Raw genomic sequence first — 13,899 nt, forward strand, 5'->3', positions numbered from 1 at the left:
CATCCCCACCCACCCACCCCCCCCTCCACAGGTGCCCCGAAATGCGGAAACCTTAAGTGTGCATTCCTGGAGTTTTGACAAATGCATGTGCTTGTGTAATCCACACCTGGAGGCCTTTTATTACCTGAGGGTGACCAGAACAGCCAATGGGACCCGCCTGGGATTTTGCCAGAGGGGGCAGGTGAGAACTGGCCCATCGGAGTGAAACCGTCAGAACTCGGACCAGACTAGCACTCCTTCTGTTGCCTTTGCTGTTATGATCCCCATCTGACCGCCAGTCCTCTGTCCGTTTTTTGTCAAAACCCCGTAAGAGAAGAAAGGTGAGTGGTGGAATCTGGACACCAGCCTTTAGCCTGAATCCCCTAACACCTCTGAAATCGTAACGGAAACAAGGGCAAATACTCAAGAGCGTTATTTGTGAAAGTGAGCTGGCCCTGGGGAGGTTGCCTATCCAGCGGCTCTTGCCTCCTTTTTCTTGGGTGGCCAAGCCCACTTCCAGCTTGGGAGGCTGAAAATGCCCAATGTTCACTCCCCAGCCGTTCCCCTAGCTGGGCACGTGCACCAATCCAGGCCAGTAAGACGTTAGGGAAAGTCATCTGGGGCTTCTAGGAAAGATTCTCTCTCCAGTAAAAAGAGCTACGTGGGAGGAAATGTCCCTTTCTCTCCTAACTTCAAATGTTCTCGTGAGGGTGTGATGCTTGGAGCTGTGGCAGCTACCTTGTCAGCATGAGTAGTAACACTAAGAGAATCAAAGAAGAGTCACCCGGTGCTCCTGAGTCTTAGACCTGCTGAATCCTGGAGTGCTTACCTCTAGACTTCTTGTGTGTGGTGACACATTCCTCATTATTGCACAGTCTGTGCCTTGCCGTCTAACCATACTAACTGATACAAATGATTTGTAAAATGTGTTACTGTAACACCAGAGCATTTCCTGAAAACAATCCTATTTGTGTCATAAAGATCAGCTTGACTGTTTCAAAGAGAACTATAATCTACCCATTTCTGATAGGAACACACCATCAGCTCTCAGAGAAGTTAAGAGGGCAGAGCACAGGAGTTTCAGAATGATGATCTTCAGACTCCATATGCTCAGGATGGACACTGTCTTCTGATTTCTTCCTTTATTTATCTGTCCGTATATAGCTGACGGCTGACCTGGGGTTTCCTGTGGGACTAGAATACACAAAAAGGCCTTGTCGAATCTTACTGTATTTAATGCTATCATCCAAACTGCTAACATCTTTTTTAACCAGACTGGCAAAAATATGGCTTTATTACCCATGCCTAGGATACACTGTCAACCTAATCATACGTGCTCAGAGAAAAACTGCTTGCTTTTGTCAAACCGACTGGTGGGCTTTCTAGTAATGTGCAATGCCCAGTACACATTTAGTAAGGGCCCACTATGTGCCAGAGCTTGTGCTGGGTATCGGGAGTATAGCCGTGAGCCAGGCAAGTTCCACCCCAGAGGAGCCCCAAATTAGAAAGAAGGATGGAAAATGGGTGCCTGGGGGGGCTCAGTTGAGCAGCTGACTTTGGCTCAGGTCGAGCATCCACAAAGCACCTGGGTGCTGTGCTAGGAACAGAGAAAACCCTGGGGGAAAGAGAGACCCAGTCCCTGTCCCCATGTTGCTCTCGGTCTGAGGTGGGGGAGAAGGATAGGTAAACAGGTTATCGCGGGGTGCTCCTGCTGTGAGAAGAGAGCCTCAAAGAGGGCACCGCACTCAAGTTTTGGGTGCTGAGGAAAGACTCTGAGCAGAGACGGGAAGGGGGAGGAGGTGGGGAGAGATGTTCTAGGCAGAGGGAAGGTTACCACAGACCAGGTCATTTCAGATGCCCCGAGGAGCAAAAGTTTGGACGGAGTGGAAGTTGTAAGGGGAAGTTGACACATCTCGTAACCCAAGTTAAGGAGTTTGGTGTTTTTCTGAGGGCAATGGGTGAAGAAGAGATTTAAACAAGAGAATGAGTGGTTAGATGTTCCCTTTAGAAAGCTGTGCAGAAAGGGGACCGGAGAGTGAGACGCCAGTGGTGGGTGTGTGTGTGGGGGGTGGGCCATCAGTTCCTTCTGGGGTGTGTTGACCTCGAGGGCCTGTCGGGAGGTCATGCGGGGGTGTCCTGGGGGCAGCCAGCCTGGGACTGAGGAGAAGGCTCAGCTGGAGCCTGCCGTCTGGAAGCTGTCAGAATAGAGGGATGCTGAGCCCCAGGCGTCCCGGGACGGGAAGGGCCTGAGGAAGACCTGTCTAGTATCTGCTTTTAACTCTCGTCATAGATGTGGGTGGTTTTCAGAAAATTTAGAAGAGGAAGCCATACAAGTGAAGCACTTCTGTGCGTGGGCTTTTTTTTTTCCCCCTAGAACTTGGAGGAAAGAGTCCTCTCTGGCTCACGGAGTCCCAGAGTTCCACACGGCCGCAGTTAGGGAACCCCCGGCCTACTATAAGGTGGTGGTAACACAGGAAGCTGGACGTCCCTGTGGAACCCAGAAAGACGGAGCCCGGAGGAAGCACATGTCCCCACTGGTCCAGCAGCGGCTGAGGCGGTAAGCTTGAGCACACCAGGTGCACGCCGTCCATCTCTTGCAAAGGAGCTCGGTCCCAGGGTCACTCCGGGCCTTTCTGCGGTTCACGGCGCTCTCCCTGCGAGTCTGCTCGGTGCTGGGTTTCCCAGGGGTTGCTGGGAAACCAGCATCTCCAGTCTGCTTAGGAAGCGTCCAGTCCTGGGGCTCCAGCAGATCAGCGCCAGTTTCCGGAGCCTCCAAGCTGACTTGGGCCCTGGGGACCAGGGCACTTGTTGAACAGGACCGTGGTCCTCTACCCTGCCTCTCGTCAGCAGCGCCGCAACGCTGAGGGGTTCTGGGGACGGTGGTCTCGGGGCCGTATGCAGGGAATGTACGCAGGGGAGGGAGCAGTCATGAGCGTAAGGTGGGGGGACACGAAGCCCTCCAACCGTCATCTTGAATCTGCCATTTAATTGTGCCTTTGTTTCCCGTTCCCTGTGGCTCCCCCCGCCCCCGCTCCGCATTCACACATACTGCAAAACGATACCGCTACGTGTAACTTACGCACTCGGGTCCGGAAGGCCACATGTGTCTTTGTGGACTGTCACACGTTACCGGGAAGCACAAATCTGGGTGAGCACCTGAACCTCCACGGTCCTCCCGGCCCACGTCACGGTGGGGGGGGGGGGCGGGCGCTGGGGTGTGGGGTGTGTGTAGGTGGGGACAGTTCTCAAGAACAGAAAGCACCACTCACCCTTGAAGAGCCTGCCGGGTGTGATGTAGTAACCTGCACGCAGGAGCACTCAGCCGGAGCCCTCGGTCGGATCTCCCACCCACGGCCCTGGGTGTGGCAGCCGGGTGGGCCCGTGGGGCCCAGCCGGGGATGAGAGCCCGGGTGTTCTGCAGAGTCCAACACCAAGAGCTGGGATCGCTTAGAACCGAACAAGAGAAGGGGAGGCGGGTGGGGGGGGGTCAAGAACGGGGTGGATTATCACGAGTAGGAGCCACGGAACCCCAGGGGCACCCCTCAACAGTAGCTGGAGGCCTGACCGCTCCGGGCCTCCAGGGCAGAGCTGCGGCCCCTCTCCTCTGGGAGGTCATGTGGCCGCTGATGCCTCTCCGTCGAAGCCTCAGGAAATGTTTATTTTACACAGCTGCGCCACGTTACCGCCAGCTCTGAGGATCCCGTTACCGAAGGGCTTCCGTTCTCGATTGGCGTACAGTCCTCCGCGCGAACCCTCCTCAGCTCGCCGGAAAGAAGGGACGGGTGTTTCAGAAGTGACGCTTCTCCATATTTGCGGGGATTTCGACATCATCATAATCATCTAGAGGCTCGATGTAGCTCGGGATGGAGAGGGTCTTATTTCTAACCTTATTGACCAGCGAGTATGTGGCCGGCGGCTGGCTCGGGGTGTCCTGTAGGACTAGAGCACACGAAAAGGTCCTTGCAGGCCAAGCTGCTGTGTGTTGTCACATATATATAAAAAGACGGAGACAGTGCACGTGGGGGAGGGACAGAGAATCCCAAGAAGGCTCCGTGCTGCCAGTGCAAAGCCGTACGCGGGGCTTGAACTCACGAAACCGTGAGATCATGACCTGAGCCGAAACCAGAAGTCGGACGCTCAACTGGCTGAACCACGCAGGCGCCCCCATATGTATTTTTGACCCAGTGACTCAGCATGATTTTCATGGGCTTGGGTGGTCTGGCTACTTCCTGGTGGGCCAGCTCCCCATTTGATGGGGGACACTGTTGTACAGACAGGACACCGTCTCGGGATCAGCCGAGTGGGTGAATGGCAGACGGCAGTCAGACGCCCTGGCTCCCACGTCCCCCTGCCTGAGCCCGCAAAGCAGAAGTGCAGACGGCACGCTGACCCGAGCCAGTCCCCGAATGAGCACAGTCATGGGAGACCCTCATTCTCACGAGGAAGTGATACGAAGCTTATTTCCTTTTTGGCACATCCCTCACAGTGACTTAGTGTTTTCCAGGACATTCCATGATTGCTCGGGCACGAATCTCTGCTCAGAAGGGACAGCGGGGTTTGCAAAAGGTAGAATGAGTGAAGAGGGAACACGTAGCAAAAGCCCCAAGGTGGCCGCGGGAACGAAGACGAAACGGCAGCTAGACCTCAGACCCTCAGATGGGGTCGCCGCGGCCTCTGCCGCGACTCTGTCTTTCCCAAGAGGACCTGAGAAGAAGACCGCCATCATTCCCTGCACAGCCCTGCAGTGAGACCCAAGTTCACATCCAGGCTCCAGCAGTCACTCCCTGTGTCGCCTTGGGTGAGACACTGAACTTCTGTGTGTCTCAGTGTCCCCATCTGTCAAAGGGGGATAATAAATGCGCCCGCCTCGTAGTGCTGTGGAGAGGCCGACAGGAGATCGTGCCTGTGAAGTGCGTCACACGGGCCCGGACACACGGGGGCTGCCCCATACATGTAAGCTATTATGTGTCCATTCGGTCAAGACCTGAATTGTCTCCTAACCTCCAGGCACCGTTCTTAGTGGCCGGTAAACCGTGGTGAGGAAGACGAGAGGCCCCTGTTTCCCGGAGTTTCTGTTCCAGGGGAGGAGAGACATCTTAAACACACGAGCAGCAGGTAAGTAAGACGAGGTCGGGTAGCTGCCTTAACGTTTCGAAAGGAAAGTTAGCGGGCTCACTTTAGGGCGGAGGGCAGTGGCCGCGTGGCAGTGGGGAGGATAAAGGGCACCACCACAGGGGCAGCTCGAGGAAGAACATTCCAGTCAAGGGAACCAGGCAGGGCTCTTCTGATGCAAAGTGGAGGAGTCCCGGTGACACCCCCCAAGTTCCTTCTTACTCGTGCTCCGAGCTGGGATTTGAATGTGAACGTACACGTTGACCATCAGGAGCTTTGCTATTCACTCTGCCCCCTTTTTAATTGATTTGTCTCTTTCAATTTTGTTAAACATTTCTTATTTATTTTTGAGCGACAGAGACAGAGCATAAGCAGGGGAGAGGTAGAGAGAGAGGGAGACACAGAATCCGAAGCAGCTCCAGGCTCCGAGCTGTCGGCACAGAGCCCGACGCGGGGCTCGAACCCACGAACCGCGAGATCGTGATCTGAGCCGAAGTCGGACCCTTCACCGACTGAGCCACCCGGGCGCCCCTGAGCTAAGACATTTAGATGAATTTGTTACCCTGCCCTGAATGTCACCAGCAGCAGATACTTACGGGTGTGTTCTGGGAAGAGCAAACCCCTGGGCGGCAGAGGGGGTAACTGAACTGGTGATTCATTAAGAACATTCCTGGGAAGACAGAAAGAGGAGGAGTCAGGGTGTGGTTTTGAGCGTGTCCGTCAGCCTACGAAAGGAAAACATCAGAAAACGGATGAACATTGAAACCTTCATTCCTAAAAGCTGGAGGCACTCCGTCCTTCTCTAGGTGTCGTACCCGTTTGTAAAGAAACTGTTTCCTCCAGCCCCGGGAACAGCTGGATTTGAGGGAAGGAAGGGACTTCGCTTGGAGCGCGTCCTCCTGGAATCCCCGGAGCTGGAGAGGGCGGGGGTGGGGGGTGGGGGGGGAGGTAAGTAGCAGGTGTGTTTTCATTTGCAAGATACACGTGTTCCTAACACTAACGGCACACACGGGGACGCACACGGCGCATGACTGCCTGTTCGGTGCATCCTGCTGAGATGCCTGCATGTGGCCACCAGATGACATGAGAACGTTCGTGGCAGCGTGAACCCCAAGCTGGACCCTACCCAAATGCGCATCAGCCGCGGAGTGGATAAATTCATGAGGACGAACCGTCTGCAACCACGCACGATGACGTGCACAGAAACGTTGACCAACAGGAGCCAAACCCTAGATAGCGTGTGCTGGCTGATTCTATTGCTTAAATTTTTTTTAAGTTTATTTATTTTGAGAGAGACAGAGTCAGCATGAGCAGGGGAGGGGCAGAGAGAGAGAGGGAGAGAGAGAGAATCCCAAACAGATTCCTCACTGTCCGTGCAGAGCCCGATGCGGGACCTGAACTCACCAACCACGAGATCGTGACCTGAGCCAAAACCAAGAGTCAGATGCTTAACCAACTGAGCCAGCCAGGCGCCCCTGGCTGATTCCATTTCTAGAAAGCATAAAAACAAGAAAAAACTAGCCTTTCCTATTTCTGAGAGTGGCTATCTTTGGGGTATGGTGGCTGGAAGGGGATATAAGTCACTGAGGAACTGGTGATTCTGTTTCTTGATCTGGGCCCTGGCCACCTGGGTCTGTCCAGTTTGTGGAAATTCACTGAGCCCTGCTTGACTTCGTACACCTTTCTGCATTCGTATCATACTTTGGTAAGAAGGTCCAACAAAGACCACAGGGGAGCCTCTTGGCCTAGACCCACGATCCCCTCCATGTGCTCTGACCTCCAAACTGGAAGAGATTGTTCTCAGCCAAGTTTTGGCCCCCTGTATGTGGTTGAGCGCCCCTGGGGGTGCACAAGCCTGTTGGGATATGTGGACAAGGGTCTGTGTGGCAGGAGCTCCGTTAGTGGCCTCTGTCCACCCCTCGTGGCTGCTCCCAGGAGAGGAGGGAAGTTGATCTGCCTTTGGGAAGAACCTTCTTCTCCCACTGTCTCCTCCAGAGCCAGCCTGACTGCAGAAAACACACATTGTGCTCGAGTCTGTGCTGTTCAGAGAAAGGGGCTGCCCCACACGGGTGACCTGAGGTTCTCCAGGCTGCGCCCTGCATCGGAAAGTTTGCCTGGTTTTGAACTAGCAAATGCCCTTGCCGGTGGGTAAGAGCCCCATTGTGCCACGCCGGGTTTATTCTCATTAAAGGCAATATTTTGTTACTTACCTGCGTGACACATTTGTCTTACTCCTCAAGGGGGTCAGAATTGGTGGGGAAGAGGTCTATTATTTGCTGGATCCACAACAAAAGTCACTCTAGGAAAGTACAAATTTCGGGGCGCCTGGGTGGCTCGGTCAGTTAAGCATTCGACTTCAGCTCAGGTCATGATCTCATAGTTGATGGGATCGAGCCCTACATCAGTCTCTGTGCTGACAGCTCAGAGCCTGGAGCCTGCTTCGGATTCTGTGTCTCCCCCTCTCTCTGCTCCTCCCCCACTTGCTCAAAAATAAACATTAAAAAAAATAAAAAAGAAAAGCACAGATTTTGTTTCAGACAACGCATTACATTCCAAAGAAAGGACTGGACCTTGAGCAGCACCTGGCCCTTAACCTCTAAGCTCTCGGATTATCTTTCCTGATGGTAGTGTCTGTATACCTGGGCCTGCGTTCAGCTAGATGGTCTTTGCTAACAAGGTGACTGCTGGTGAATGCCTGCTTGTGTTTGCCTGGGGCCCCGGGTCATGCGGTATATCGGCTTGGCCTCTGAAAGGGCCTGGGGATTGAGTAGCTAAAGTGGGTCGTGTGGGCGCTCTGTTGCCTGTGTGACTGACCCCCCCGTAAAAACCCTCGGTGACTCTCTCTGGCGATGCTTTGCATGCTGGGAGAATGAAGCATGGTGCACCAGCAGAAGAGTCCTGGAAGCTTCCGCTTGGTTGCCCCTGGGGCTCCACCCTGTATGTGCTTTCCCTTTGCAGAGTTGACTCTGTACCCTTCTACGGTAATAACCCGTAACCGTGACCGTTGTAGCTTTCCCGGATCCTGTGAGCGCTTCTCGTGAATCGTCAAGCCTAAAGGTGATCTTGGGGACTCCCGACACAGCAATCATAAAAGCTCCAAAGAGATCACAAAATGCAACAGTAAAGCCAATGGCATAGTTTCGTTAGGCACACAGCCTCGAGAGGACTACACTGGTGGGCCATCTGAAGGAAAGGAGGGTAGGGGTGCCTGGCCGGCTCAGTTGGTGGAGCCTACAATTCTTGATCTCAGGGTTGTGAGTTGGAGTCCCACCCCGGGTGCAGAGATTACTTAAAATCTTGAGAGAAAGAAAAGGAAGGAGGGAAGGGGGAGAGAGAGAGGGAGAGAGAGAGGGGGAGAGAGAGAGGGAGAGAGAGAGAGAGAGAGAGGGAGGGAGAGAAAGAAGAAGGAAAGAGAAAGAAATAGAAGAAAGACGGAAGGAGGAAAGGGGGAGAGAAAGAGGGAGAGAAAGAAAGAGGAAGAAAGACAAAAGGAAGGAAAGAAAGAAAAAAGAAAGGGTAGACCTAACCCCGAGGGGTGGGCCCAGCACACACAGCCTGACCTGTGACCTCTACCAAACTAGACCAGACAAAGACAACCGGGAGAGCAGAGCCTCGGAGGGTGCCCTGCAGCCCCAAAGCTCCAGACCCCTCCCCGGAGGGCGGGGCATTGGCAGACAAGACGGCTCTGGGCTGCGCAGGTGCAGTGGGCTCCTCCCCCAAAGAGACAAGCAGGTGCACGGGCGCACGTGACCAGGCGGCTCTCAAAGCTGCACCTTGCGCGGGGCGGGGGGCTGTACTTACTCATACGTTTTCTCTTCGTCACTTTGCCCTCTTCCCAAAGGCTTGGCAACGTCCCACCTCTTGCCTAAGGGACCAAATAGGCATTAATGATCATCTGGGAAGAATCAGCAGAAGGTGTGACTGTTAGAAGTCCGGAGACATCGGGCGTGTGCAGGGCAGGTGAGGGAGGAACCACCGGGGAGAGACAGACTTGGGGGCCCAGGGCTGGCGGGCGGTGGAGACTGGCTTGGACGCGGGCCTTCTGACCACAAGCCCTTGCCCAGGCCGCCCGGCGCGGGGCCCCGCTTGTCTCCCCCTGGCTTTCAGAAACATCCCTGGGACGGGTAACCAACTGTGTGCTTGGGAGGAAGCGAGAGGAAGACCGGGGAAGAAGTTTGCAACCGGGCCGTGCTAGACGAACACGTCATTGTTCATTTTTTTTTTTTTTTTTTTTGGTAAACATTTATTTATTTTTGAGACAGAGAGAGCATGAACAGGGGAGGGTCAGAGAAAGAGGGAGACACAGAATTTGAAACAGGCTCCAGGCTCTGAGCTGTCGGCACAGAGCCCGACGCGGGGCTCAAACTCACAGACTGTGAGATCATGACCTGAGCCAAAGTCGGACGCTTAACCGACTGAGCCCCCCAGGCGCCCCGATTGTTCATTTTTTAACCTGCGTGGTAATAGTGGTGGCTTAAGGTCCAAGAGAACAGGCCAGGTTTTGTTCAGGGTCCTACTTCGTCTGTGTCCAACATTTCAAGAAGGCAGATGGACAGAGGACCATAGGAGGCAGAATATACTCTTTGTGTTAAAAAAAAAAACAAAAAACAAAAAACCCACCACCACAAAAAGGGGCACCTGGGTGGGTCAATCAAGTAAACATTCGACTTTGGCTCAGGTCGTGATCTCAGGGTTTGGGAGTTCAAGCCCTGGGTCAGGCTCTGTGCTGACAGCTCAGAGCCTGGAGCCTGCTTTGGATTCTATGTCTCCCTCTCTCTCTGCCCTACCCCACTCATTCTCTCTCTCTCTCCAAAATAAACATTAAAGAAATTTTTTTTTTAATCTATAAAACAACACAAAAACAACTGCTTACCATCAAGGGGTTGAGGGCAGAGAACATTGGACAGGAAGCCCAGTGGACCTAAGTTCTGGTCCCAACTCGGGCACCAAGTCCTGTGAGGCCTCAGTCAAGCCTCTTCCTCTCTGAACCTTAACTTTCTTATCTCTCAAACAGATGGACGAGGATGACAAGGTCTCACTCCTTGTGGAGCCCGGACCTTTCGGCGACCGGCGAGCAGGGTTCTGAGGCTGTCCCAGATGCCGTGGCAGGTCAGTGCCTTGGTGGCTGAGGGTGGCCTGCCCACACTGCCCTGGGGGATTGGTGCATTCACCATCCCTGGGTCACAGGGATGATGGGAGTTGGACGGCAAAGTGGAAACCCCCTTGGAGATGATGTTAAGTTAGTGGAAAGCCTCCACGAAGGTGGAGGGTGCCAAGAACCTGGGGCCAAGGCAGCTGTTGTTCTGGGAGATTCAGAGTCTGACCTTAGAGAAGGCAATGGTGGTGGCCAGCGTGTCCATCGTGGACCGAGCCCGTATTTCATGCCTCAAGAAAGTCTTTTTTTTGTTTTTTTTAGAAAACTGCTTCATTGGGGAATGATTGACCCAGAAAAGGCTGTGCGTATCCAGTGTATACAACACGTGTACCACTCGATGTGATTGGAACTGAGACAGCCTCTGACATTCTCTGGACTCATGCTGTCTTCTGAGTCCCAAAGGTGAGAGCAGGGCCACGGTGGAGAGAGAAAGCCCTGGAGCAGCGTGTGCCTTCTCACAGGTTCTGCCCTCACCCACACCCTGGGGGCCCCAAGAGTTCCTGAAGATTAGTTAGCCTCCCTCCCTTCGCCATGCAGATGGGGAAACCGAGGCCCAGACATGCAAGTTAGTGGCAGGGCTAGGCTCAGACCCAGAATACACGATTCTTAATGCAAAATTCAGCCTATTCAGGCCCAGAACTATGCTTTCTGCCCTGAAGAAGCCCTAATGCCCAGATAACCACCCCAGCCCTCCCCGCCCTCCACCTGCCCAGGTGAGACCGCCATTACCTTGTCTAAGCAGCTGTCTACAGGCACAGTACAGGATGAGGGCCAGGCTCACGGACACAACGCAGATGGCCACAGCTAGGACGGCCCAGAAATTGTCCCTCAACCAATCCATCGTGATGGGACCCTGAGAAGAACGGAGACAGAGGAATATGAGACGTGAACGGGGCATCTGGGGGGGGGGCGTTGTCTACCACGTTTTAGGGATACCTCTGCTTAGGGGTCAGGCAGGTGATGGCGTAGACGAACCCTGCCCATCAGCAACTGGGAGCCCTCAGGCGAGGCCCTTAATCTCCTCCGAACTCCGTGCGTCCTCATGTGTGGCACGGGAGTGACCCGTCTGCCACTCCCCAGGGGAGCCACGCGCACGGAGATCAGAGATGTACAGGAATTTGGGGGCTGGAAGCTGGCCAGCCCGGGAAGCAAGCAGAGAAGTCTGGCAGGAGCAGATCGTAAGTGTTCTCAAGACAGAAAAGAAAGAGTGACGTTGGCTGTGGTGGCGGGCATTTCGCGATACAGTGAAACCTTGGATTGCGAGTACCTTGTTCTGAGAGCATTCCACAAGATGAGCTAACGTTTCTAATACGCTTTAAAAATTTTTTTTAATGTTTATTTATTTTTGAGAGAGAGATAGAGTGCGAGCGGGGGGAGGGGTAGAGGGAGAGAGAGACCCAGAATCCGAAGCAGGCTCCAGGCTCCGAGCTGTCCGCACAGAGCCGGACTTGGGGCTCGAACTCACAGACTGTGAGATCATGACCTGAGCCGAAGTCGGACGCTCAACCGACTGAGCCCCTCAGGCGCCCCTCCGTTATTTCTCATGGGGAAATTTGCTTTGATACACAATTCCTACGGATTACAAGCGTGTTTCCAGAACGAACTATGCTCTCAAACCAAAGTTTTACCATGTACGAGTGTATCCAGTCAACACGTTGTGCATTTTAAACTTCCACGGTGTTATTAAGTCAATTATACCTCAGTGACGCTGGGGAAGAAAGAGAGGGAAAAAAAGCCAACGGTAAGAGTGCAGAAAGTGTGAGGCTTGTTAGAAAGTCCCCGTGGGAGGATGTCTAGTAGTTCCGTGGGACAGTTGTGACTAATGTTCAGTCTGAAGCTGTTGCCTGTACCGTGTTGGAACTCAATCGCACAGTAAAAGCTTGTAAGAGCAGAGCCTGGGGACTAATGACATGTGTGCTGTGGTTTCCCAACCAGGGATGACGTACAGACAAGTAGGACAGACAGCAGGTGCCGGGCCCCAGGCGATTGTGGGATGCCCTCGTAGGAGGAGCCTCCAGGAATGCAGGGGCTTTGCGGGAGGAGCGGGGCTCCCCTCATCCAGAGCGCGGGCGCTTTGCCTGTTCGTTTGGCTACTAAAGGAAAACGTCATCCTTGAGACCTGGCATATTCTGGGTGTGTGAGAATCAACTTCCTGTGTCATCACTTAGCCAGTGGAAACTCACGCGTGTATTTTCATGTACAGCCCTTTCCAATTCATGCTTTTGAGTGATGTTAGTATTAACGATATAAACAGGGACCCAGGCAGAGGAACAGGGACAAGGTTAGGGCTGCTAAGGCCATTGTTCCTACAAAACCATCGGACTTGGCTTACTATTTATTAGTTATTTATTTATAATTAAAACATTTTTTATTGTTTATTCACTTTTGAGAGACAGAGCGTGAGCAAGGCAGGGGCAGAGAGAGCAGGAGACACAGAATCCGAAGCAGGCGCCAGGCTCCGAGCCGTCAGCACAGAGCCCGACGTGGGGCCCGAACCCACGAACCGTGAGATCATGACCTGAGCCAAAGTCGTATGTTGAACCGACTGAGCCACCCAGGTGCCCGTTGGCTTACTATTTAAACACGTGTTTTGGGGCGCCTGGGTGGCGCAGTCGGTTAAGCGTCCGACTTCAGCCAGGTCACGATCTCGCGGTTCGTGAGTTCGAGCTCCGCGTCGGGCTCTGGGCTGATGGCTCGGAGCCTGGAGCCTGTTTCCGATTCTGTGTCTCCCTCTCTCTCTGCCCCTCCCCCGTTCATGCTCTGTCTCTCTCTGTCCCAAAAATAAATAAAAAAAACGTTGAAAAAAAAATTAAAAAAAAAAAAATAAACACGTGTTTGTATTAATGGCAGAGTGTCCTCATTTATTACGTTGTTCTATTATAATTTGGATTTTCAGTCCCCAGCTTCGTTTCTTTGGTGAAGGTTGGCTTGATCGAACACGTTTTTGGCTATTCATCAGGTTACATGTCGCGAAACCAAGCGTGTGTAACTTGTACACGCGTCATCTGCAGCTCTTTGGCTCAGCTCTCCGCTCAGCGCCATTTATCCACGGTGATAGATGTGCTGGGGATTCTCTCTTCAAAGACAGACGTGTCGGCCGGCCAGGTAGCCCACCCAGGTGTGCACTCAGGAGAGGCTATGCTGTAGATCCCCTTTTCAGGATGCACAGAAGAGAGCAACAGAGGCACACGAAGAAGGGGGAAAAGGGAAAGTGTGGAGACTGGAGGCTTGGCTCTCAGGAGGACCCTGTGAAATGTGGTTTTGCAGGGCCCGGTGAGGCCATGGGGCACTGGACTTAAGAAAATGCCACATATCTGAGGGTGGACTCTTTGTTTAATACACGTAATTGGAACCTGACCTTCTTTAGCTCTGGGGGTGGAAGGAAGGAAGGAAGGAAGGATGGATGGATGAAGGGAGTAAGAAGGGAGGAAGGAAGGAAGGAAGGAGGAAGGAAGGAAGGACGGAAGGAAGGAAGGAAGGATGCAGGGAGTAAGAAGCAAGGAAGGAAGAAGGAAGGAGGAAGGAAGGAAGGATGGATGAAGGGAGGAGGAAGGAAGGAAGGAGGAAGGAAGGAAGGAGGAAGGAAGGCAGGCAGGAAGGAAGGATGAAGGGAATAAGAAGGGAGGAAGGAAGGAAGGAAGGAAGAAAGAAGA

At 53.4% G+C, this 13,899-nt stretch overlaps 1 protein-coding gene across 2 annotated transcripts in view; it reads right to left on the reverse strand.

Moving 5' to 3' along the window:
* Positions 1-1,921: 1,921 nt before the first annotated feature.
* Positions 1,922-13,899, reverse strand: part of SCIMP (SLP adaptor and CSK interacting membrane protein) — a 21,030-nt gene continuing 9,052 nt past the window's right edge. The window contains exons 2-5 of one of the 2 annotated variants that reach the window (XM_049637204.1): positions 10,976-11,099; positions 8,893-8,956; positions 5,688-5,761; positions 1,922-3,918 (exon numbers count right to left, since the gene is read on the reverse strand). In XM_049637204.1, coding sequence (XP_049493161.1) covers positions 3,767-3,918; positions 5,688-5,761; positions 8,893-8,956; positions 10,976-11,099 — 414 coding nt within the window. In that variant the 3' untranslated portion in view covers positions 1,922-3,766. Of the gene's footprint in view, positions 3,919-5,687; positions 5,762-8,892; positions 8,957-10,975; positions 11,359-13,899 lie in introns of those variants that run through there. The other variant, XM_049637203.1, reaches the window with a different exon arrangement.

Source organism: Panthera uncia, chromosome E1 (assembly GCF_023721935.1).
Source record: "Panthera uncia isolate 11264 chromosome E1, Puncia_PCG_1.0, whole genome shotgun sequence".
NCBI lineage: Eukaryota > Metazoa > Chordata > Mammalia > Carnivora > Felidae > Panthera > Panthera uncia.